The 24,439-nt window shown below is 45.3% G+C and overlaps 1 protein-coding gene across 4 annotated transcripts in view; it reads left to right on the forward strand.

Moving 5' to 3' along the window:
- The window catches only part of efl1 (elongation factor like GTPase 1), a 369,111-nt gene that overhangs the window by 53,192 nt on the left and 291,480 nt on the right, over positions 1 to 24,439 (forward strand). For all 4 annotated transcript variants that reach the window (XM_085968866.1, XM_085968864.1, XM_085968867.1 and 1 more), the window contains exons 8-10: positions 11,185 to 11,308; positions 14,517 to 14,596; positions 23,948 to 24,084. In XM_085968866.1, the coding sequence (XP_085824992.1) occupies positions 11,185 to 11,308; positions 14,517 to 14,596; positions 23,948 to 24,084 (341 nt within the window). The remainder of the gene's footprint in view (positions 1 to 11,184; positions 11,309 to 14,516; positions 14,597 to 23,947; positions 24,085 to 24,439) is intronic.

The raw sequence follows: 24,439 nt of genomic DNA on the forward strand, positions 1-24,439 counted from the left end.
AGTGTTCATAGAAAACATGGACAGAATCAGGGCATTTAATTCCCAGAACACACTTAAAATCTTAGAATTCCAAGTAATAAAATTATAATTTCACTTAGTCATCAGTTACTATAAATCAGTAGTCCTGATAATATTACATTATGTAACTCATCGAGAATTGCCACAGATCAGCTAATATTCTAAGACCAGTGTGTCTGGCATGCAATTTATTCAAATTCTTGGAGTGATAGATAATTGGCTGATATTCTAAATCTTCCAATTAATTTATTTGTGATCTGTGCAAGCTGAAACCACTTTTTGAAAATTATTTATTTCTTCAGCAAAATATGTAACGCAATAGAAACGTAAAAAGATGAAATATTTCACAATAACATGACTAACCTTAACTGTTAATTATCTTTTGTCCCTTTGAGCATCTTAGTTAATGTTTTTACTTGCCACCTCTCTCAAAAGCCCGGCCTTTGACTTGGATATGTTTTGCTCAGCGCGATGACTGTGTAGCTGAAGGGAAGTCCTGCAGTCTGAGCTTGTGCAGTGAGTACAGTTCCCCAGAATATATTGGGAGGACTTTGTTAGCTGAGCTGGAACAATGTTTCACTTCAGCCTTCGACAATATATGGTTGGTTGTTTTGTCCAAACTATTTGAAGAACAGCTAGAGGATAAATTGCAAGAGCTTTCTTCAGGTAAATTAGTGTGAGTTTTGAGAGAGTGTCTGAAAGAGAAGGAAGTCTTTATATTTATTGATACTGCTGTGGTATTTATCTGAGGAAAATTGGATCTGTCTATTTTCCAGAAATGAATAGAAAAGAAATCAAAAAAACACAATTCAATATTTTTGTGGAGATCTCTTATAAGGGCAGAATTGGGTTGTAATATAAGATATAGCCACCGTCAGACCCAGACACCCTCCCTCCCCTCCAGTGCCACCGTCAGACCCAGACACCGTCCCTCCCCTCTAGTGCCACCGTCAGACCCAGACACCCTCCCTCCCCTCCAGTGCCACCCTCAGACCCGGACACCCTCCCTCCCCTCCAGTGCCACCGTCAGACCCAGACACCCTCCCTCCCCTCCAGTGCCACCGTCAGACCCAGACACCCTCCCTCCCCATCAGTGCCACCGTCAGACCCAGACACCCTCCCTCCCCTCCAGTGCCACCGTCAGACCCAGACACCCTCCCTCCCCTCTAGTGCCACCGTCAGACCCAGACACCGTCCCTCCCCTCTAGTGCCACCGTCAGACCCAGACACCCTCCCTCCCCTCTAGTGCCACCGTCAGACCCAGACACCCTCCCTCCCCATCAGTGCCACCGTCAGACCCAGACACCCTCCCTCCCCATCAGTGCTGACAAACCCAAGGAATCAACCAATGGGCTAAATCACATACAGGAAACTTTGGTTTATCCGGAGGTTGTATGTCTGGAAACCTCGATCTAATGGCAGAAATCAGCAGCCGTTTTGGTTAGGTTTTTTTTCTTCTCGCATTTTTTTTTTTTTTAACAGTCAGGCTCTGGAAAGCGTCTCTGTAGCTTAGCAACAGCTTCAGAGACGCTTCCAAGGTACGGGCCGAGTGTTTACAGGCAGTGTTTGTTGTCAGATACAGAGATGAAAACCTCCGTATCCTTCAACATTAGCGCTGGTCTATCCGGAAGTTTTGATAGATCGGCAGCAGCTCGGTCCCGTCGGTGCCGGATATCGCGAAGCTTCCTGTATTACAAACCAATTCTGCCAAGTTACAGGACCCCCACCACATCTGCATATTATTAGCAGATCCGGTTTAATGTTTAGATTGAGACTAGGTAAGGCTTGTTAAGTAAATACCGTATTTGCTTAATTTTCACCTATGGATCTTTGAGGCCTGGGAAGATGAGATGCTGCATCAGGCACAAAATAAGCAGTGGATTTTACTTTGGAAGCTTCTTCATTGTGTAGGGCACATTGTCCACCAAGTTATACCTGTTCCTGGTTGGTATTTGAGAGAGGGAGAGATCTCCCACAGCACAATCGGATAGATCCCCAAAACACAATCCGAATAAAACAACCACAAACCATACAGAAATCTCCACCACACACTTGCACATTCCAGGCGCCTGTGTAAAACATAATGGCCCAGAAATTCGGGTCGGAGGCTTCCCGCGGGTGCAAGCCTCCGACCTGTACTTAACTAGCGCGCCGGCCGTTGAGCTGTGGGCCCGCGTGGGATTCCGATCCTGGGCCTCCTCCAACTGCTGGCGCGCAGTGCTTGCGTATTCCAGGGGCGCAGTTAGTTCGATGCGTCTCCTGGGATCACGTGGGCCATGGAGAGCCAATGGTAGCAGGGAATGCTCATTCATAAATTTGACAGGAAGAGCTGTCAAATCTATGAATACAATTCAGCCCCAAAACATAACTAAAACTTCAAATAAACTTTAAAAAAAAATCACATTTTAAAAATAACTATAAATTACATAAAATAACTATTTTAAACAATAATTTAAATTTTTGAAAAAATTAATTACAGTTTCTAACGGGGCTAAAAATAAACTTACCTTTCTTTAAAGTATTTAAAAATAATAAACCTGTGGAAAAAATGTTTTCATTTTACTTAATTCACCACTTACAGGAAACTTTTTTTTATCCGGCACGGACGGGACAGACGTGGTGCCGGTTCATCAAAAATTCCGGATAACCGAACGCTATAGTAAAAGATACGGGGGGAGAAATTGGGTGAGTAGCGCCACTTGTTAGCGCCTAAAGAGGCAGGCAGTGGCTGTAGCGCCACTGGCTGCGCCTCCCGCGATATTGAGTTGGGGCGCTAATGGTGGCGTTAGCCTTTTGCGCTGCACCGCCACCGATGATGTCATCGGTGTGCGCAGCGCCCCGTTCGCGATATTTGGTAGCGAACGCCGCAGTTGCGCCGTTCGCTAGCCGCGCCCGGTTCACGGGGCCTTACTGTGCCGGCAGCGGCGCAAGTTAAGGTGGAGGTGTGGGGCGGCCACTCTTTTCGGCGGCCGCCTGCCAGCACCTCCGTCCCTGGCCTCCTAACCCCCCCCCCCCCCCCCCCGCGGCATTGCCGGCTGTTTCCCGAGAGCCCGGCACTTCTCCTTGGTGCCGGGCTCGTTTGCCGGCACTCGCGAGCGGGGATCGCGCTGTTGCAGGCCCCCCCCCCCTTAACAGAGGGAGGAAGGCCTGCAGTACCACAGCTTGTCGTGCCGCAGCGTGTGGCGCTGCGGCACGTTGCGCTGCGATACTCAGTTTCAGCGCCCTAAGAGGGACGCAGAGCGCCTCGAGCCTCACCCCGTGTCCCTCGAGGGGCAATGAAACTGAATATCTGACGATCGCTGAAGCCTCGAACGCTGCGCTAAATCCTGCGCTCAGCCGACTTTTGCGCCACTTTGGCGCCCCAACCCAATTTCTAGGCCACGGAGCTGAGAGCTCCATATAAAGCAACAAACCCTGTTGCTTAGCAACAGCTTCAGAACAATGGCCACAAGTTGCAAGCGTCTCTGTAGCTTAGCAACAGCTGCAGCCACACCCTTGCACAGCAACAAATGGAGGAAGGCAAGTAATAAAAGTTACCTGAACCTACTCCTGAATTTTGCCGGTTAACCGAGATTTCCGGTTATTTAGGTGCCGGTAAATCGAAAGTTTCCTGTACCTTGTTAAAAGCAGGCCTTGCGACTGCTTTTTACAAGCGTAGCTCCTGGAGACTTACTCTCCCGGAGAAACCTGCAAAAAAAAAACTGAAGTTCCAGGCGTACGCGCTGCCTCTCCGGCGCACGCATTCGACCTGTGAACCCCTTCCTTTAAGGGAACGGAAGTTCTGGTTTCCCGCGCATGTGCTGTGCATGCACGAAACTGGCACTTTCGTTGGGCTTACGCGTGAGTGGGGACCCGAAGTTCTGGCCCAATTCAAATGAAATGTTTCTTTTCTTTCACAATATTTGCTCAATTAAATTTTGGTGATTATTTTTTTCTCTAATGAGAATCAGAGATGTGGCTGCTGCAAGTTAGCTGTTCCAGGGAGCTGTATATGTCTACAGTACACAGAAGTTGGACACTGTAAAGCAGTTTGTATTGAGGCGTGCGGTCATTTTTAGAATCACAGAAACAAGGACATCGCACCTTTCTTGACTCGTTGTGGCCTCACCTTTCTGTGCTTACATCATGATGTTTTATGTGGCTGGGCGGAATCCAAAATGTTTCGCTTAAACTGCAGCATAAATAATTTATGGCTCTTTGGCACTCCAGCGGTGGCTGCATTGCTTCTCCCATTGCAAGGGTCTGCTTGGGTTACAGGGCGGGCGTGCTGCCAGAACCTGCTGGCTGGCTCCTTGTTCATGTTTGTGTTGCTGCTAAATTGCTGGACTCAGATTTCCCATGCTGATTGACGGGAAAGCTCCCTGTGGTGTGGAAAATTTAAATTCGTCGATTTAACTGCAAGCCCGAATGTGGACAGCTAGGCTGCTGCCCGGCAAGATCTGTCGCTCAGCCCGCAGTATGCCTGAGCCAGGCGAAATCGGTCATCAACGCTAGGGGCAGTAGTCACTCCCCACAACTCCGTGGCTTTACAACGAGCCGCAGCCACGCCTGCCCATTCTTAAATCCTGTTGCAATTCGATGGATTACCTGATGTGCCAACTCCTCCATTTGTTCGATAGCAAAATACTGCGGATGCTGGAAATCTGAAATAACAACAGAAAATGCTGGAAATACTCAGCGGGTCAGGCAGCATCCGTGGAGAGAGAAGCAGAGTTAACATTTCAGGTCTGGGACCCTTCATCAGAACTGGAAAAAGCTGGAAATGTAACCGATATTAAGCAGGCGCAGAGAAGGGGGGTGGGGGGGGTGGTGTTAAACCCCCCCCCCCCCCCCCCCCCGTCTCTGCACCTGCTTAATGGCCCAGAAATTCAGGTCGGGGGCTTCCCGTGGGTGCAAGCCCCCGATCTGCACTTACCTTGCGCGCCGGCCGTTGAGCTCTGGGCTCCCGGGGAATTCCGATCCGGGGCCTGGTCCAGCTGCCGGCGCACAGTGCTTGCGTATCCCAGGGGCACAGTTAATTCGATGCGTCCCCTGGGATCACGTGGGCCATGGGCAGCCAATCGGAGCAGGGAATGCTCCATTCATAAGTCTGACAGGAAGTGCTGTCAAGACTTTTAAATACTACGGCCCCAAAATAGCACTAAATCTTCAAATAAATTTTTTTTAAATCACATTTTTTAAATAAACTATAAATTACATGAAATTACTATTTTAAACAATAATTTAAATTTTTGAAAAAAATAATTTTATATTCTAACGGGGCTAAAATTAAACTTACCTTGCTTTAAAGTATTTAAAAATAATAAACCTGTGGAAAAAATGTTTTAATTTTAATTAATTCACCACTTACCTTGTAAAAAGCAGGTCTTTACGCCTGCTTTTTATATTTCTAAATTCTGCAGGCTTACGTTCCCGGGAAAACCTGTAATAAAAAAAAACGTAGTTCGATGCGCACACGCAGCCTCCTCCACACACGCGTTCGACCTCTGAACCTCTTCGTTCAGGGGATCGGAAGTGCCAGTTTCTCGCGAATGCGCAGTGCATGCAGGAAACCGGCACTTCCATCGGGCCTACGGGTGAGTACCCCGTGCGTACTCACCCGTGGAGACCCGAATTTCTGGGCCATAATCTGTTGCATTTCCAGCTTTTTCCAGTTCTGATGAAGGGTCCCAGACCGGAAACGTTAACTCTGTTTCTCTCTCCACGGATACTGCCTGGCCTGCTGAGTATTTCCAGCATTTTCTATTGTTATAGGAGAGGCAATTGTAGCAGCTTCGGCTTGGCTTAGAACATAGGAACAGGAGTCGGCCATTCAGCCCCTTGAGCCTGTTCCCCCATTCTATTAGATCATGGCTGATTTTGTACCTCAACTCTAATTACCCGCCTTTATTCCCTATCCCTTGTTATTCTTGCCCAACTATCGATCTGTCTTGAAAATTTCAATTGACCCCCCAGCTTCCGCAGCCTTTTGGGGGGTTTGGGGGTGGAGAGGAGAAGAGAGTTCCAGATTGTGCCTCCTTTTTTGGATTCCCCCACCAGAGGAAATAGTTTCTCTGTATCTACCCTATAGAATCACTTCATCATTTTATTTTAAACACCTCGATTAGATCACCCCTCAACCTTCTAATTTGAAGGTTACCTTTCTTGGGTCGATTGGGCTTATACTCGCTGGAGTTTAGAAGAATGAGAGGGGATCTCATTGAAACTTATAAAATTCTAACAGGACTAGATGCAGGAAGGATGTTCCCGATGGCGGGGGAGACCAGAACCAGGGGTCACAGTCTAAAGATAAGGGGTAAGCCATTTAGGACAGAGATGCGGAGGAATTTCTTTACCCAGAGAGTGGTGAACCTGTGGAATTCTCTACCACAGAAGGCAGTTGAGGCCAATTCATTAAATATATTCAAGAAGGAGTTAGATATATTTCTTAAGGCTAAAGGGATATGGGGAGAAAGCAGGGACAGGGTACTGAATTTGGATGATTAGCCATGATCTCATTAAATGGCGGAGCAGGCTCGAGGGGCCGAATGGCCTACTCCTGCTCCTATCTTCTATGTTTCTTCAAAAAGTGAGGCCAGGTCTCCCTTTTTACAGTGCACAGAGCACCTGACCTCTACCGACAATAACAACCTATTTGCTGTGAAGGTTGTGCAGAGCTGTGAAGTGTAACAAATGTGGAAGCCCAGTGGCCAACTTGGTGCTCAGTGCAACCCAGCAGGTCTGGTAATCACTTTTGCTGAGTGAGGGGCATAAATGATGCCACAGATGTTTGGGGGAATGTGTCTCCTTCTATCTCAGTGCTGGTATCTGTGTTTTGTGGCTTGGTCTAGCCCAGCTGAGCCAAAAAATATGCATCACAGGTCATTCAGGACACTAAACAGCTCATGACAGCACATGCACAAAGAGCACATTTGTACCCTGAACCTGGTACAGCAGAATCGAGACACCAGATTACAGCTCCCAAAAGCTATTTTTTAGCCCTAGACTTCCTTGGCTCAGTGGTAGCACTCTCACCTCTTGAGTCAGAAGGTTGTGGGTTCAAGACCCCCTTCAGACACTTGAGCACATAATCTAGGCTGGCACTTCGGTGCAGTACTGAGGCAGTGCTGCACTGTCGGAGATGCCGTCTTTCAGATGAGACGTTAAACGTCTGCCCTCTTGGGGACGTCAAAGATTCCATGGCACTATTCTAAGAACAGTAGCGGCGTTCTCCCCGGTGTCCTGGACAATATTTATCCCTCAACTAACAGTGAAAACAGATGAAATAACAACAGAAAATGCTGGAAACACTCAGCAGGTCAGGCAGCATCCGTGGAGAGAGAAACCGAGTTAACGTTTCAGGTCTGGGACATTTTCTGTTGTTATTTCAGATTTCCAGCATCCGCAGTATTTTGCTATTGTATTCGTGAAAACAGATGATCTGGTCATTATCACATTGCTGTTTGTGGGACCTTGCTGTGCGCAAATCGGCTGCCACGTTTTCTATAACAGTGACTACATTTCAAAAATACCATGGCTGTAGCAGTTTGGGACATCCTGAGGTCGTGAAAGGCGCTATAGAAATGCAAATTCATTTTTCTTTTCCGTTCTGGATCTCAGCCGTAACCTGGCTGTGGGTCTCTCCCAGGCTTTTCTTTCCAATTTAGAGGATCCACTCAAGCAATTCGAACTCTCCGTGTGACTGCTGCCCTCCTAGCCTCCGTGTTGGGTCTCCCACTACCCCGGCCTCAATGGGGGTTTGCTACTAAGTTGGGACACAATGAGGTGCTGCTGCAGTCTGCGAGGAGCAGTTTTAAGTGGGAGAAATGGGCTCATTCAGTGTTGTGACAATAATAACTTGTATTTGTACAGTGCATTTAACGTCGACAATGACCCAAGGCACTTAACAGACTAGTGGTAAGAGGAACTGGACAAGGATGAAGAGTTTAGGTGAGGAGGCTGAAGTTTTTGGGTGCAAAAATGGGTTTTAAGAAGATTTTTAAAGTAGGAGAACGAAATAGAGAGGTGGTGAGGTCTCTGGGAGGGAGTTCCAGCGAGCAGGGCATAGGCACCTCAAAGTTCCTCTTCAAATCTCCACCTCACGTGTTGGGGCGGAGGGGGATGAGATGCTCAGGAGGTCAGAACGGGATGACCTCCTGAGCATAGGTTTATGGTTATAGGTCCATGAAAATGGGAGCGAGGTGGTTGAGCAGGCCTCAGTACGTGACAGGCAACTGTATTTTGGCCAATTTGGGAGTTTCTGGACTGCCAGCAAGAAGACCATTGAAGTAATCGAAAGGCGGATTAGCTGATTTCCCAAGTGTTTGTTCTGCTGCTTCTCTGCTTTCTATCTTTTTTTGAGCAGTAGAATCAGCACTCAGGAAATCAGCTCATGTCCCAGTCCCAATACTGAGGCAGAAGGCTTACAACTCCCACTGTGATTAATTCACTTTTCAGTGACAAAATATTAAATAAACGTATGTAGAAATATGGCACTGTTATTTCCTGATCGTTTTAGATCTCGTGGTCCGGCAATACCGCTTTGTGTTCAAATCCTTCCATGGCCTCGCCCCACCCTATCTCCATAACCTCCTCCAGCCCTACAGCCCTCCAAGATCTCTGTGCTCCTCCAATTCTGGACTCTTGCGCATCCCTGATTTCCACCATTGGTGCCGGGCCTTCAGCTGCCTAGGCCCTAAGCTCTGGATTTCCCTCCCTAAACTTCGCCGCCTCTCTACCAATGTTCCCTCTAATTTTTGTTGGCCCGCACGCCCCCTTTAATGGGCTGCGCTGATTATTCAAATTTCCACACATGCGTGGTTTTTCTATTTAAAAGCCGGCTCACCGGCTGCGTGGGACGTCTGGAGCGCAGTGCGGCCGTGCAGCTTAAAGGGAACATTGCTCTCTACCTCTCTCCTCTTTTAAGACGCTCCTTAAAACCAACCTGTCACCTGTCCTAATATCACCTTATGTGGCTCGGTGTCATATTTTGTTCGATATCGCTCCTGTGAAGCACCTTGGGACATTTTACTACGTTAAAGGTGCTATATAAATGCAAGTTGTTGTTACTGATCAGACCGGTTCTCCAGACTGAGCATCCACAGCCCTCTGGGGTAGAGAATTCCAAAGATTCACAACCCTTTGAGTGAAGAAATTTCCCCTCATCTCAGTCCTAAATAGCCGACCCCTTATTCGGTGACCCCCCTAATTCTAGACTCCCCAGCCAGAGGAAAAATCCTCCCAACATCTACCATGTCAAGCCCTGTAAGAATTTTATATGTTTCAATGAGATCATCTCTCATCTAAATTCTAGGGAATATAAGCCTAGTCTCCGTAATCTCGCATCATAGCACAATCCTCCTATCCCAGGAATCAGTTGCACTCCGTCTAATCTCATATATTCTGGTTCCACCAAGTCCCTTTGAACCAAGGCTCAACTTTCACCCCGTTTCCTCCAGCCTGAGCTCATGACTCCTTGCCAGCCCCCAGTTCTTCTTTCATTCATGTTTATTACAGCAAATCCTAGACATTGGGCCAGAAATTCGGGTCGAGGCTTCCCACGGGCGCAAGCCCCCGACCCGTACTTACATAGCGCGCCTGCCGTTGTGCTGTGGGCCTGCGTGGTATTCCAATCCTGGGCCTCCTCCAGCTGCCGGTGTGCCGTGATCGCGTATCCCAGGGGCGCAGTTAGTTCGCAGCGTCCCCTGTGATCACGTGGGCCATGGGGAGCCAATCGGAGCAGGGAATCTCCATTCATAGATTTGACAGGAAGACCTGTCAAATCTATAAATAGAGTTCGGCCCCAAAACCTAAGTAATACGTCAAAGAAATTTTTTTTTTAAATCAGATTTTTAAAATAACTATAAATTACATAAATTAACTATTTTAAACAAAAATTTAAATTTTTGAAAAAATTAATTAAAGTTTTTAACGGGGCTAAAAATAAACTTACCTTTAAAGTATTTTAAAATGATAAACCTGTGGAAAAAAATGTTTTAATTTTACTTAATTAACCTCTTACCTTGTTCTAAGCAGGCCTAACGCCTGCTTTTTCCACGTGCAGCTGCTAGGGACTTACCTGCACGGAGAAACCTGTTAAAAAAAAAAAAAAAAAAAAAAAAAAAAAATCAGAAGTTCCAGGTCTACGCGCTGCCTCTCCGGCGCACGCATTTGAACTCCGAACCCCTTCCTTCAAGGGAACGGAAGTTCCAGTTTCCAGTGCATGCGCAGTGCATGCGCGAAACCGGCACTTCCGTTGGTCTTACTGGTGAGTACACAGCGCGTACTCACCTGTGGGGACCCGAACCTGGCCCAATATCTTTGCACTCAACCTGGCTTTTTCCTCAGTTAAATGAAAGTAAAATCGGGCAGCCAATCTGATCACGCCAGTTTCCCACCAGGCAAGTTGGGTTAAAGTTTGTTAGTTAAAGACAGCTTGCCTTTTTAATTCATTATTTCAGGACAATGTGACCTAAAATACAGAATTCTTTCTCTATTTTGAACAAGATGAAAACTGCTTTCCTCACCAGTCTGACTCCTTGTCGTTCTCCAGTGACCAATACTGGAAAATGGCGATGTTGGGTTAGCACAGATTGGTCTTGGCTGTGATGCCCACCATGGTTGAATACTCTGCTAACACAATGTATATTCTCATATGTGAGGAGCAGGCACTGATGAGCAGGATGACCAGAACCAGTGGAACAGTCTGGATACAAGTCACTACTTTCAGGAGAGGAAGGGGGGAAACATTGAAATTATAGAAAAGAATTATGGTTAAAATTTGTGCCTTGTTTTGATATTGTTTCACTTTGCCATCAAGCACTCCAGGTCAGATTAAGCCTCCCTTTGCTCTGCCTGCACCATCCGCCAGAGCCGCCACCTCAGAAGAGCATCTCCTGCTGCATTATTGTGATTTGTTTATGAGCCATTCTTCTGGCCTCCCGAGTAAGGCTGCGGCTTATGGACAGTTTTGTGCTGTGTGCTTTCATCTGATCAGTCTCACCTGGGTTTGAACCAGGGTCGTGATTTTAAAAGACGGTGCGGTACCTACTGCTACGCTCCGGGATAAACCATGTTTTGTTTTCCGCAGCCCGGTGTGAATGCAGTACGTGGCCCACAGCTGGCGGGTTCCTCACTAGAAATTGATCAGTAATGGTGTTAGATGAGGAAATCTTTTTTTGGTTGCAGGATTGAACAGTTTGTCCAGATGTACAGCCAAAAAGTGGGCATTAGTGCTGAAGTGTTGCTGAAGACTCTTTGGGGTGACTACTACCTGAACACAAAGGCAAAGAAGATAATGAAAGGAGCACAGGTATGTCGCCTAATGTACAGACAATTCCACCAAACGTGAAAGTATGTTTAACACAAAGTAATAAGGTGGTGGTATTCAGTCCTCGGCTGGCCAGGCTGCAGTATTTTTTTGAAGTTCTACTTATCCGAAGTGCAACAAAGCTGTGTGAGCTCCTGAATGGCTCTGCGTAAATCTTCGTCTTGTGGTACTGCTGGGGATCGCAGGTTTGATTGTGTACTCTGCTGTTGGCCAACTTCTGCTGCGATGGCAGTGGGGCATTGCAGTTGGACTCGGTGGTCCCCAGGCTGGGACAGGACGGAGCAATTGGGCAGAGTTCCCTTGCTTCATTGCTATCTAGTGACCCCTGCCACCTATTGTGTGTGTTTGGATTAGGACAGTATTAGCTTGGCCATGATGCTGCTATGATCAGGCAGCCTGTCGGCATTGATGGTCAGGCATCTCGCACTTAAAGATTGACCAGTTGCATGAGGTATTTCAGGGCATCCGTGGATCACTCATCATATTCAGGAATGGACAGATAGGAGGAGAACATCGGGAAGGAGAATCCCCAACTAAACAGTATATATGTCATTGCGGCATTCAGAAATGTTGTGAAAGAACATTTTGCCACTAAAGATCCACTTAACAAAGGGAAAATTGTTGCCATTATGCTGTTTTTATCTGAAGTAAAAACAGAAAATGCTGGAAATACGCAGCAGGTCAGGCAGCTTCTGTGGAGAGAGAAACAGTTAACGTTTCTAGTCGATGACCTTTCGTCAGAACTGGAAAAAGTTAGAGAGGTAACAGATTTTAATTAAGTGCAGGGGCAGGGAAGGGGGCGGGGGGGAGGAAAGAGTCAAAGCAGCACAGAAGGAGGTCATTCGGCTCATCGAGTCCGTGCCGGCCCTCTGTAGAGCAATCCAGTCTGCTGTTTTTATTTATTTTATATTACGTTTGAAAAATGTGCTCCGCTTAATATGAATTGATATTGTAATAGCTTATGACTATAAAACTTTGGATGGAACTTTCCAAGTGCACATAGATGGTAGAGATTTAAGGTGGTCGAGGGTAAGTGTAAGGCTGTAATCGTGTGCGGAACTGTTGGGGCCTCGTGCGGTGGACAGCTCATTGGCAAATTGCAAGTGCATTGTCTGCAGTTTTCTGTCCTTTAATGTCAATGGGCAGAAAACCGTGGACAAAGCACTCCTGATTTTCTGATAAATCTCCTGTTGCGTGCAAGACCCTGCCGGCGACACAGGTCCCTGTATTACAACCTTACACTCATCCTCAACCATCTTAACTTTTTACCACCTACATGTACTTGTCGATTTCCTGTGACATTGCTCTCATGCACTTATATGGATGGGGCTCGAGGCTCTCACCTCTCTCTGCTAATGCTGGTAGGCACCACTCAGTGACTGGAAGTGTCTTGCTCTTAGCTTAGCTCATCTGCTTCCAAACCGTTCTCCCACTGTGGGCTCAATCCTTGTGCCCCGTCTCTGATTTGTTTAGTTTATAATAATACCTCCTCTCTACTCCACATCTGTGTTTGACTTGGTTTGCTCTATATGTGTTCTACTTATGGCCTGGTTGCTATGTTACCGTGGTTTTTGTTAATTTTACTCAACCACATACTTAAAAAAAAAAAAAGTTGGGAATTCAACCAGCGCAACTTCGGTTTTCCTCAGTGATGTAGGCACAAAATCCCCCTCAATGAAGTGAAATTGCTCTTCACCATAAGGTAATGCTAAAATCACTGTGAGAAGTTGTTGCATTTGTCGCCATTGTAGAATAACATGGTTCATAGGTGGGTACAACAGACGGATTTACTTTCTAAGGCTTTGTTTTTTCTTGTGAATTATTCTGCTCATCAAGCTAAGGGATCACTCTCCTGCTTTTTGACATCAGGCACTTTCAGGCTAGGTATAGCGTGTCCCAGTTACACAGTACTGCTCCTAACAATAGAGCAGAGAAATCTTTTCCATTTCTGACACCAGCCATCCATATGATTTAGCAGAGTAAGATTACCAATTTAGTGCTTAAATTATCAGCATATTATCCTGTGGCCTGTGCTAAGACTGCTTAAACTCATTTTAGATAGGATCCTCACATCTAGCCCATCCAGCTCATATCTGTCTGGATTGAAAGTTCACAGCGATAAAAGCATGGTGTGCCATTGCATTAGGCTACTCACTTCCCATTCTGGAGCTCTAAAGCTGAATTATATAATTGTAATATCTTCTGGATTCATTTAAACCTGACTTGTCCTGTGGGAATGGGATGGGTTTGGGTTGGAAGCCCCATTTACATCCTGCCTGGCGAAGGACGGGGTGTAAAACGGGTGGGTATGTTCGGTTAAAATTGGGGTTTTAATGTCTTTATAAAACATGTAACTGTTTCTTGGTGTAGAACTTTAGGGGGTGATTTTGTCAATGGGGATGCGTTGGAGGCGGGACTGCTGCTTGTCGGGTTTTAGTCCCGCCTCCATTGACTTGTGGCCAACCCACGCTATTTTCCCTTGTTTGACCTTGTCAGGCCCGCCCAGCGGGCTTAGCAGGCCAATTAAGGGGAAGCCGGTTACAGAGAACGTCAGTGTATGACGTTTCAACTGTCAAAAAGTTTTGACAGATGAATTGTCATCGTTTGACAGCTCTGTAAAACTGTCAAACACTGACATTCTCTGTAGTTTGATGAGTTCTTGTATTCAATGCTCATCAGACCTGTTTTGTGAGCAGAAATTAGATGGTTGTTGCATCAGAGAATGCAGCAGCCATCTGTCATCTCTGCCGGTGAGATGCGAGCGTCTCCGCATCCCCAACTGTTGAAGCCTGCAGGAAGAAACAAAGGTAAGTAAACATTTTCTATCACTTTTCACTCACCTCACACACTTACCACCTTACACTTGCACCCATCACTTACCTCCACAGCACACTTTTGGACCCCGCAGACCCACTGCTCGCCTCGGTGACTCTGGCGGGGTTTCCCGATGTCGGGAAGCCCGCGCCTCTGCTGGAAAAATGGGGATAATCCTCTTAACTGCCTGTTAACTACCTGGTGCGGCGGCAGATCATGAGAGTACCGGGGATATTCTCCCCAATCTGAGGTATAAAAGGTACCCTGGTGTATTTGTAAAAATGTGTTAGTTTGACAACTTTTAGAGCAGTTTTAATTCCTTTGTCAATTAGTTTAGTCTTTTGATTAATTGAGATTGTTTTCTCCATCATCACAGTCAAAAGGAAAAAAGCCCCTCTTCGTACAATTAGTGCTGGAAAACATCTGGAGTCTGTACCAGGCTGTAGTTGTCAGAAGGTGAGACATTTTTCTTATGCCATTGTGTAGCTTTCATACGCACATGGATACGGGTGATTGCTGTCTGTAACTGCCTTGAAAACAAATGGTGCAGTCCGGGAATATTCCATGTTGTGGGGTTGCGATACTGGATGCAGAGGTTGAGACTTCTTTCATACCAGACTCTCTCAGTTTTAGCAATTGCCCATCTTCTCCCTTAACATCCTATTTTACAAACTAGTCACTGTGTCACTGGCCAAATCCTGTGCTCCTTTAGGAAAGAGTCTTTTTAAAACGACACAGTCTCTTAATGCCCCTGTTCTGAGGCACCCTTTTTTAGGTCCCTAATTTCAATGCTTACATTGCAAGGTAGAGGTCAAATTCAGTCATGTTTTGCTGATAACAGGCTGAATATCATCACAGGTAGTAAATGTCAGCAGCCCTGTTCCTGAGCCGTGCAAAATTCCCACTTTAGCAGAGTTTTGCAGAAGTTTGCACCTTGACTTTGTCTTCTAAAATGCAGAATTATTGTGTCACAGCAACATAATCAATGTTCTTGCCATCAATTATAGCACTGTCCCCTCATTCTGCTTTAATCAGTTTCTGGTCACTATGCGCACTGTCCCATTCCATCCATTGCTGTGGCACTGGCTCTGCACCAGGTGCCATTAATGTCCGTTCCATTAAAGCCATGAGTTTGGAATTTAAGGACAAACCCTTCAATTGCTACTTAAGCAAAGACTCAATGCAGCGTCAGTGTTGCACCTGTTTACTGCCAGCATCAGTTTAAACAGAATGAGCAACAGTAAGTGCTTGCTTTATACATGCTATAATCCCAGAATTATCACACCGTAGTGTACAGTTCACATGCGTGCTAGTTCTAACACCCAGAGCAAATTAATCACTCAAACGCGAAAATTTTACATTTCCTATTTCTTGGCTACACGTCAGACAAAATTGTCTCGATTTTACCGGGAGGAGTAACTGTTCAGATTTGCAACGTGGAGAAGTTGGTTTCTTGTAGCCAACACATGACCCGTATCCTGACGAGCCATTAATTATTATATATTGGCTTATGTATGTGGCTAGTTCAAAGGAATGCTCTTCACACAAGTATGCACAAACCAAATGACATTGTTGATATATAAAAAAGAAAAGGTCGAATAGGATTCATGTTTCTTCTTGGAGCTTAGCGGTGGTTTTATGTGACATTTTACAGAAGGGTAAAGAAGATTATATATTCTAGCTGTGACATTTTTGTACGGCTGCTCATGAAGCATTGATGCTAAAAATAATAAAACATTTCTGTACTATTATGTATGCTCATTAAGAATAATAGTTGAGTCTGACAGCAGAAATCTTTTTGGCTCATACTGATAATAGTTAACTGTTCTGCTTCAGTGACAATGATGTAATGAAGACTGGCAACCACTATCTAGATCCTTAGTGGAAACAAAAGCTTCTTTTGTTAAAGCCTTGCACAGTATTTTATGCCAAGAGGGAGTTTTTCTGTGCCTAGGATTCTTAATTATTTCAGATTCTCTTGCCTTGCGTGTCGTTGTAACGGTGACTGGATTATGAAAGTTTGCAGTGCAATAGCATAGGTCAGTTGTACTTCTGCCGACTGTGCGCAATAACCAGTTTTATCATTGACATCCCGGAAGCATAAGAAGAACATAACATAAGAAATAGGAGCAGGAGTAGGCCATTCGGTCCTTCGAGCCTGCTCCGCCATTCAATGAGATCATGGCTGATCTTCTGCCTCAACTCCATTCACCAGCCCTATCGCCATATCCCTTGATGCCCTTACTAGTCTGAAATCTATCAACTTCTGTTTTGAATATACCCAATGACTGAGCCTCCACAGCCCTCTGGGGTAGAGAATTCCAAAGATTCACCACCCTCTGTGTGAAGAAATTTCTTCTCATCTCAGTCCTGAATGGCTTACCCTTTATCCTGAGGCTGTGGCCCCTGGTTCTAGACTCCCCAGCCAAGAGAAACATTCTCCCAGCATCCACCCTATCAAGCCCTGTAATAATTTTGTATGCTTCAATGAGATCCCCTCTCATTCTTCTGAATTCAAGAGAATACAGGCCTAGTTTACTCAATCTCTTCTCATACGACAGTCCCGCCATCCCAGGAATCAATCTCGTGAACCTTCGTTGCACTCCCTCTATGGCAAGTATATCCTTCCTTAGGTAAGGAAACCAAACTTGTACACAATACTCCAGGTGTGGTCTCACCAAGGCCCTATATAATTGGAGTAAGACTACTTTACTCCTGTACTAAAATCCTCTTGTAATAAAGGCCAGCATACCATTTGCCTTCCTAATGACTTGCTGCACCTGCACATTCACTTTCAGTGACTCATGTACAAGGAACACCCAGGTCCCTTTGGGCATCTGCATTCCCCAATCTTTCACCATTTAGGAAATACCCTGCCTTTCTGTTTTTTCTACCAAAGTGGATAACTTCGCATTTATCCACATTATATTCCATCTGCCATATTCTCGCCCACTCACTGAGCCTGTCGAGATCCCCTTGAAGCCTCTTCACATCCTCTTCGCAACTGACACTGCCACCTAGCTTTGTATCATCAGCAAATTTGGAAATGTTACATTTAGTCCCCTCATCCAAATCATTGATATAGATTGTGAATAACTGGGGCCCAAGCACCGATCCTTGCGGTACCCCACTAGTCACAGCCTGTTATCCTGAAAAAGACCCGTTTATCCCTACTCTTTGTTTTCTGTCTGTTAACCAATTCTCAATCCATGCTAGTATATTACCCCCAATTCCATGTGCCCTAACTTTGTTCACCAACCTCTTGTGTGGGACCTTGTCGAAGGCCTTCTGAAAATCCAAATACACCACATCTACCGGTTCCCCTTTGTCTACTCCACTAGTTACATCCTCAAAGAACTCCAATAGGTTTGTCAAACAGGATTTCCCTTTCATAAATCCATGTTGACTCTGCCCAATCTTACTATTAGTTTCTAAGTGCCCAGTTATTGCATCCTTTATAATAGATTCCAGCATTTTCCCAACTACGGATGTGAGGCTAACAGGTCTGTAGTTCCCCGTTTTCTCTCCCTCCTTTCTTAATTAGCAGGGTTACATTTGCGGTCTAGTGGTGCGGCATGTTTGAGATCCATGTAGTGGCTGGATGTGAGCCTGTGCTTGTCAATTCTTCCTGAATTTGGAAGGTCATTGGGGAAGTAGTGAGAAAGACATTATCATGACGGGCTGTTAGGTATATACTATAGGATGACATGCATATGCCTAGTAAAATTGCGGGCAGAAAATCCGGTATTCCGTCTTGTCAGTGTAGGAGGCTTATTCCTCCCCCTGCCCCCAACCCAGGAGATTTGCACAAATGATCAAGTGAATCAAGCACCAAAGGCCCCGTGAGAAAAAGTTCTGGTGAACTAGTTAGAAGTTACTTGCTATATGATAGATAAGGAGAGAGTCAGATGCCTCCTATTTAGCCCTGGACTAGAACATATTGGCCCAGAAATTCGGGTCAGGGGCTTCCCGCTGGTGCAAGCCCCCGACCTGCACTTACCTTGCGCGCCGGCCGTTGAGCTGTGGGCCCGCGTGGGATTCCGATCCTGGGCCTCCTCCAACTGCCGGCGCGCAGTGCTTGCGTATCCCAGGGGCGCAGTTAGTTCGATGCGTCCCCTGGGATCACGTGGGCCATGGAGAGCCAATGGTAGCAGGGAATGCTTCATTCATAAGTTTGACAGGAAGACCTGTCGAACCTATAAATACTATAAGCCCCAAAACATCACTAAATCTTCAAATAATTTTTTTTTTTAAAAATCACATTTTTAAAATAAACTATAAATTACATGAAATAACTATTTTAAACAATACAGGAAACTTTCTGGTATCCGGCACTGACGGGACCGAGCAGGTGCTGTCCCATCAAAACTGCCGTAGAAACCAGCGCTAATGTTAAAACATACGGAGCTTCTGAGTTCCATGTGAAGCAACAAACCCTAACAACTTCAAAACAGTCGGCTGCAGCTTGCAAGCGTCTCTGTAGCTAAGCAACAGCTTCAGCCAGACCTTGCAGAGCCACGACTGGAGAAAAAAAGCAACGAAAAGAAAAAAAACTTATCTGAACCGACTCCAGAATTTTGCCGGTGGATAGAGCTTTCCGGACATTTAACCTCCGGATAAACGAAAGTTTCCTGTAATTTAAATTTTTGAAAAAATTTATTACATTTTCTAACGGGGCTAAAAATAAACTTACCTTTCTTTAAAGTATTTAAAAATAATAAACCTGTGGAAAAAATGTTTTCATTTTAATTAATTCACCACTTACCTTGTAAAAAGCAGGCCTTGCGACTGCTTTTTACATGTCTAACTTCTGGAGACTTACCCTCCCGGGAAAACCTGCAAAACAAACGTAAGTTCGATGCGCACGCGCTGCCTCTCCTGCGCACGCGTACCACCTCTGATCCCCTTCTTTCAGGGGAACGGAAGTGCCGGTTTCCCACGCATGCGCAGTGCATGCAGGAAACCGGCACTTCCATTGGGCTTATGGGTGAGTACCCCGTGCGTACTCACCCGTGGACACCCGAATTTCTGGGCCAGTTACTGCTGTAAATAGGAGGTAGTGTATTTACTCATGAGCGGTGTCTTGAGATTTTAGATCATTATTAATACCTCCCCAATGATCATAAGAAGCTCAATATTGAGATTCTAGGGCTGCACCTGAAGCCACTTTGAAAACACGTGTCATGGTCTGCCTGCATGTATCACCGAGCAACTCCATTTGTTTGTATAAAGGTAGCACTTTAGATGGGCCAAGAGGTTGATGCAGAGATGCCAAATCAGAAAAGAAGTTATTGCTGGCTGGTAATTTTGTTCTGGTTCGGGTGCCTCTGAATCATTGTCCAGACTAATCCAAAGCGAATGACCATGACCGTGAACGTCTGTGTATTCTTGTGCTAGCAGGATTTTGTGAACCTTTCAAATGATTCTCTATTATTAGGTTTAGTTTGGGAAAAGCTGCCAACTGCTGCAACAAAAATGTGCTCTTGAGTGTGTTTGCAAAGTTTGGGTTTGACCCAAGCAGTACCCTGTTTACACTGCCTGGGTGAAACCTTTCAGGGGCGATGCAGTGCATGTGTGCCTAGATGCATCCTTTCCACACCTGTTCAATTTAAAATGTTTAGACAGTGTGGCCATTGGAATTTCTCTTTTATCTGTCAATACAATACCGTCCTTAAAACGTTTACTTCAAGGCATCAGCCTGCTCCTAAAGCCTGGGCTTTGACTTGGTTTTGTTTGGCCGATACCTGTGACTCTGAGCTGAAGGCAGATTCTACAGTCTGAGCATGTGCCACCTTAAACATTCACACCCTCCACCGGCGCACCGTGGCTGCAGTGTGCACCATCTACAAGATGCACTGCAGCAACTCGCCAAGGCTTCTTCGGCAGCACCTCCCAAACCCGCAACCTCTTCCACCTAGAAGGACAAGGGCAGCAGGTGCATGGGAACACCACAACCTCCATGTTTCCCTCCAAGTCACACACCATCCTGACTTAGAAGTATATCGTCGCTGGGTCAAAATCCTGGAACTCCCTCCCTAACAGCACTGTGGGAGTACCTTCACCACACGGACTGCAGCGGTTCAAGAAACATAGAAACATAGAAGATAGGAGCAGGAGTAGGCCATTCGGCCCTTCGAGCCTGCTCCGCCATTCAATGAGATCATGGCTGATCATCCAAATTCAGTACCCTGTCCCTGCCTTCTCCCCATGTCCCTTGATCCCTTTAGCCTTAAGAAATATATTCAACTCCTTTTTGAATATATTTAATGAACTGGCCTCCACCGCCCTCTGTGGCAGAGAATTCCACAGGTTCACCACTCTCTGGGTGAAGAAATTCCTCCTCATTTCAGTCCTAAATGGCTTACACCTTATCCTTAGACTATGACCCCTGGTTCTGGACTCCCCGGCCATCATAAACATCCTTCCTGCCTCTAGTCTGTCCAGGCCTGACAGAATTTTATAGGTTTCGATGAGATCCCCTCTCAATCTTCTAAACTCCAGTGAGTATAAGCCCAATCGACACAATCTCTCCTCATACGTCATTCCTGCCATCCCAGGTATCAGCCTGGTGAATCTTTGCTGTACTCCTTCCATGGCAAGAACGTCCTTCCTCAGGTAAGGCGACCAAAACTGCACACAATACTCAAGGTGCGGTCTCACCAAGGCCCTGTACAGCTGTAGCAAGACACCCTTATTCCTGTACTCGAACCCTCTTGCTACGAAGGCCAACATACCATTTGCCTTCTTAACCGCCTGCTGCACCTGCATGCTTACCTTCAGCGACTGGTGCACAAGAACACCCAGGTCTCTTTGCACTTCCCCTTCTCCCAATCTATTGCCATTCAAATAATAATCTGCCTTCCTGTTTTTGCCACCAAAGTGGATAACCTCACATTTATCCACATTATAGTGCATTTGCCATGTTTCTGCCCAATCACCCAATCTGTCCAAATCGTACTGGAGTTTCTCGACATCCTCCTCACAGCTTACCCTCCCACCCAGCTTTGTGTCGTCTGCAAATTTGGAGATATTACATCCAATTCCCTCGTCCAGATCATTAATATATATTGTGAACAGCTGGGGTCCTAGGACCGATCCTTGCGGTACCCCACTAGTCACTGCCTGCCACTCGGAAAACGACCCGTTTATTCCAACTCTCTGCCTTCTGTCCGCCAACCAGTTCTCTATCCAAGTCAATACCTTGCCCCCAATCCCATGTGCCTTAATTTTGCACGCTAATCTCTTATGTGGGACCTTATCGAAAGCCTTCTGAAAGTTCAAATACACCACATCCACTGGTTCTCCCTTATCTATTTTACCAGTTACATCCTCAAAAAATTCCAGTAGATTAGTCAAGCATGATTTACCTTTTGTAAATCCATGTTGACTTTGTCCGATCCTGTCACTGCTTACCAAGTGCTCTGCTGTTACATCTTTTATAATAGATTCTAGCATTTTCCGAGGGAAATTAGGGATGGGCAATAAATGCTGGCCTTGCCAGCGACGCCCACATCCCATAAAAACAAATTTAAAAAAAGTGTGCAGTGTGAACACTTTTCTGGGATGCATCAGTCGCATTTAGTTAGTGAAGCACCAAATCGAATGTTTGTAGAGATCTTTTAAAAACATTGATACCAGTGTTGCCGGACCTTCTCCACCCCCCCCCCCCCCCCCCCCAACCACCCTCCAGTTCTGCGAGGCCTATGTGCTCCCCTCCCTAGGGTTGCCCATTCTGATTGGACGTATCCCTAGAGGTTTCATCACATGACCTGCTGCCTCTAATCCGCCATGGCCAGTCAAACAGCCTTTTTCTCCCCCATCTACAATATTTTAATAACTGAACACATTTATTTATTAATCAAAAAATGTATTATTTTTAAGTCTGCCCTATTGTTTTTCTTCCGGATTGCTCGTTGCAGTATCCAGGACATTAATCTTGAATTCCTGGAGCCCGGGACAATCATGGACGGTTGGCAACCCAACCCCTTCCCTCACTGATAGGCCCCAGGTACACGCCAGTGAACCAAATCCCACATTTGATCCCCCAGTTCTCCCAAACATCAGGTTCTCCCTCCACAGTGATACCAGGTCAGAAGATTCCCACACCCATGTTTCCAAACCCCTGCCCCTCCCTCCCAGTACTGCTAAATACCAGATACCTATCTCTAAGTGGCACATCTAGACTACCATCTTACTGTGTATCTTCAGCTTTAATAATGGCAAAGGATAAAGGGTGTTCAGAGGCTCGCAAGGTGCTTTGCTCTATTTGTGGGACTTTTTTAATAAGTAAAATTTTGTTTTGTTTGTGAATTTTAACTTTGAAGATACAGAACTCAAGTCATTCATTCCTGGGCCTATAGTTTAAGCCATTAATTAGAAATCTTGAGTCAACGACTGAGGGTGATTATTTTTATGTTGCTGAGGAAAACTTACCCAGAGGGGAATGTTTGAGAAGATTTGATGCTGTCCTCAGAAATTGTGGCTGGAGACATCAGCCAGGCCTGGACCATGACAAATGTTTAAGGGAAGGAGCTGGTCATGTATTTGAATATGAAACTAATACTGCAAATCCACCATGGGAGGAAGAGTGGGGGGAAAATGCATACTTTATAATGTCAATAACTAGAAATGAGAGGTTTTTGTGGACAAAATTACTTGCAAGTTTTGTAAAGTGGTGGATAAATATTATTTTACTGATAAAAGAACATGAGATATATCTGTGATGCCTGTATCTTTCATTGTTAGTTAGTGTAGTATGTAATATTTTTAACCTTAGTCAGTCATGCAGAATACTACTTCAGTAAATTTGTCATGTTATAGTGAGGGGAGGACCGCTGTCACAGTTATGCAGCTGCAAGACTGCAGTAAACATCAAAGCCTACACTTCGTGTTTCAGGCTACCCATGAGCAGTAAAATGGAAAATCTATTAGTACGGAGTGAAAACTTGACGTTCTTTGTTTGGCAGTGGCACTGCAGTACTGTCTTATGTGATCATTAAGAACATAAGAAATCGAAGCAGGAGTAGGCCATTTGGCCCCTCGAGCCTGCTCCGCCATTCAATACCTCAACTCCACTTTCCTGCACTATCCCCATATCCCTTGATTCCCTTAATATCCAAAAATCTATCGCTCTCTGTCTTGAATATACTCAACAACTGAGCCTCCACAGCCCTCTAGGGTAGAGAATTCCAAAGGTTCACCACCCTCCGAGTGAAAATTTCTCCTCATCTCAGCCTAAATGGCCGACCCCTTATCCTGAGACTGTGACCCCTGGTTCTAGACTCCCCAGCCAGGGGAAACATCCTCCCTGCATCTACCCTGTCAAGCCCTGTAAGAATTTTGTATGTTTCAATGCGATCACCTCTCATTCTTCTAAACTCTAGAGAATATAGGCCTAATCTACTAAATGAATATATTCCAGACAATACTTACAGGAATTATATTTTGGAGCCTTTTTCTACAATCTGGCATTTGCTAAGGGCAACAATCAAATCTAAACCTACCTGAAGTTATTTAATTGTATAATTCTCCAGTGACCATGACAGTGTACTCTGCTCATTTGCTCAATGATGTGGGACTACTGGATGCCAAAAACAGCAATACCCTGACTTCAGCACTGAGCTAAGCATGAAATGCAAACAGCCCTTTTTTGTTGTAAGTGTATACTGCCCTCTGAACAGCCATAGTTTTACGCGTTCCCCAAGATGAGAATTTTTATGAGCCTCCCCTTGAATATGCCTTTAAGGAATGAATGTGGATATCTTGTGTATGTGTGAAGAACTAGTAACCTTTTGTCTTGGTTTCTAGGGACAAGGAGAAGATTGATAAGATAGTAAATTCATTGGGTCTAACCATTCTACCTCGTGATTCGCGTCACACGGATCCTAAAGTGCACCTTAATGCCATTTGTACTCAGTGGCTTCCCATCTCCCAGGCTGTGTTGTGTATCCTTTAATTATGTGGTTTAATTTTTTTTGGATTTTAATGTTTAACAATACTAATGCTTGATTGTCCAAACTATTAGTGATTGTGATTATGACTGCTGTTGAATTCATCTGTATAACCTAAACAATGGTAAGCTAATCGAAGTATCGCCTTTAATAAATTTAGCATATAAACTAGAAAACTATCAAGCTTCAGTTTTACAAGTAGGGAGACGAGAATGTGATGTAGTCCATTGAAACGCCATTGAACTAATACCTCAGTTTTGTTGCTTTGAGCTCCAGTGAATGGTTAAAGAATGGCATTGAAAGAATCCTGCCGGTAAGTTGCCTAATTCCTTGACCACCCCTCGGTAGG

This window comes from Somniosus microcephalus, chromosome 27 (assembly GCF_052327205.1).
Source record: "Somniosus microcephalus isolate GS21.2 chromosome 27, FLI_Smic_1.0, whole genome shotgun sequence".
Classification (NCBI taxonomy): Eukaryota; Metazoa; Chordata; class Chondrichthyes; order Squaliformes; family Somniosidae; genus Somniosus; species Somniosus microcephalus.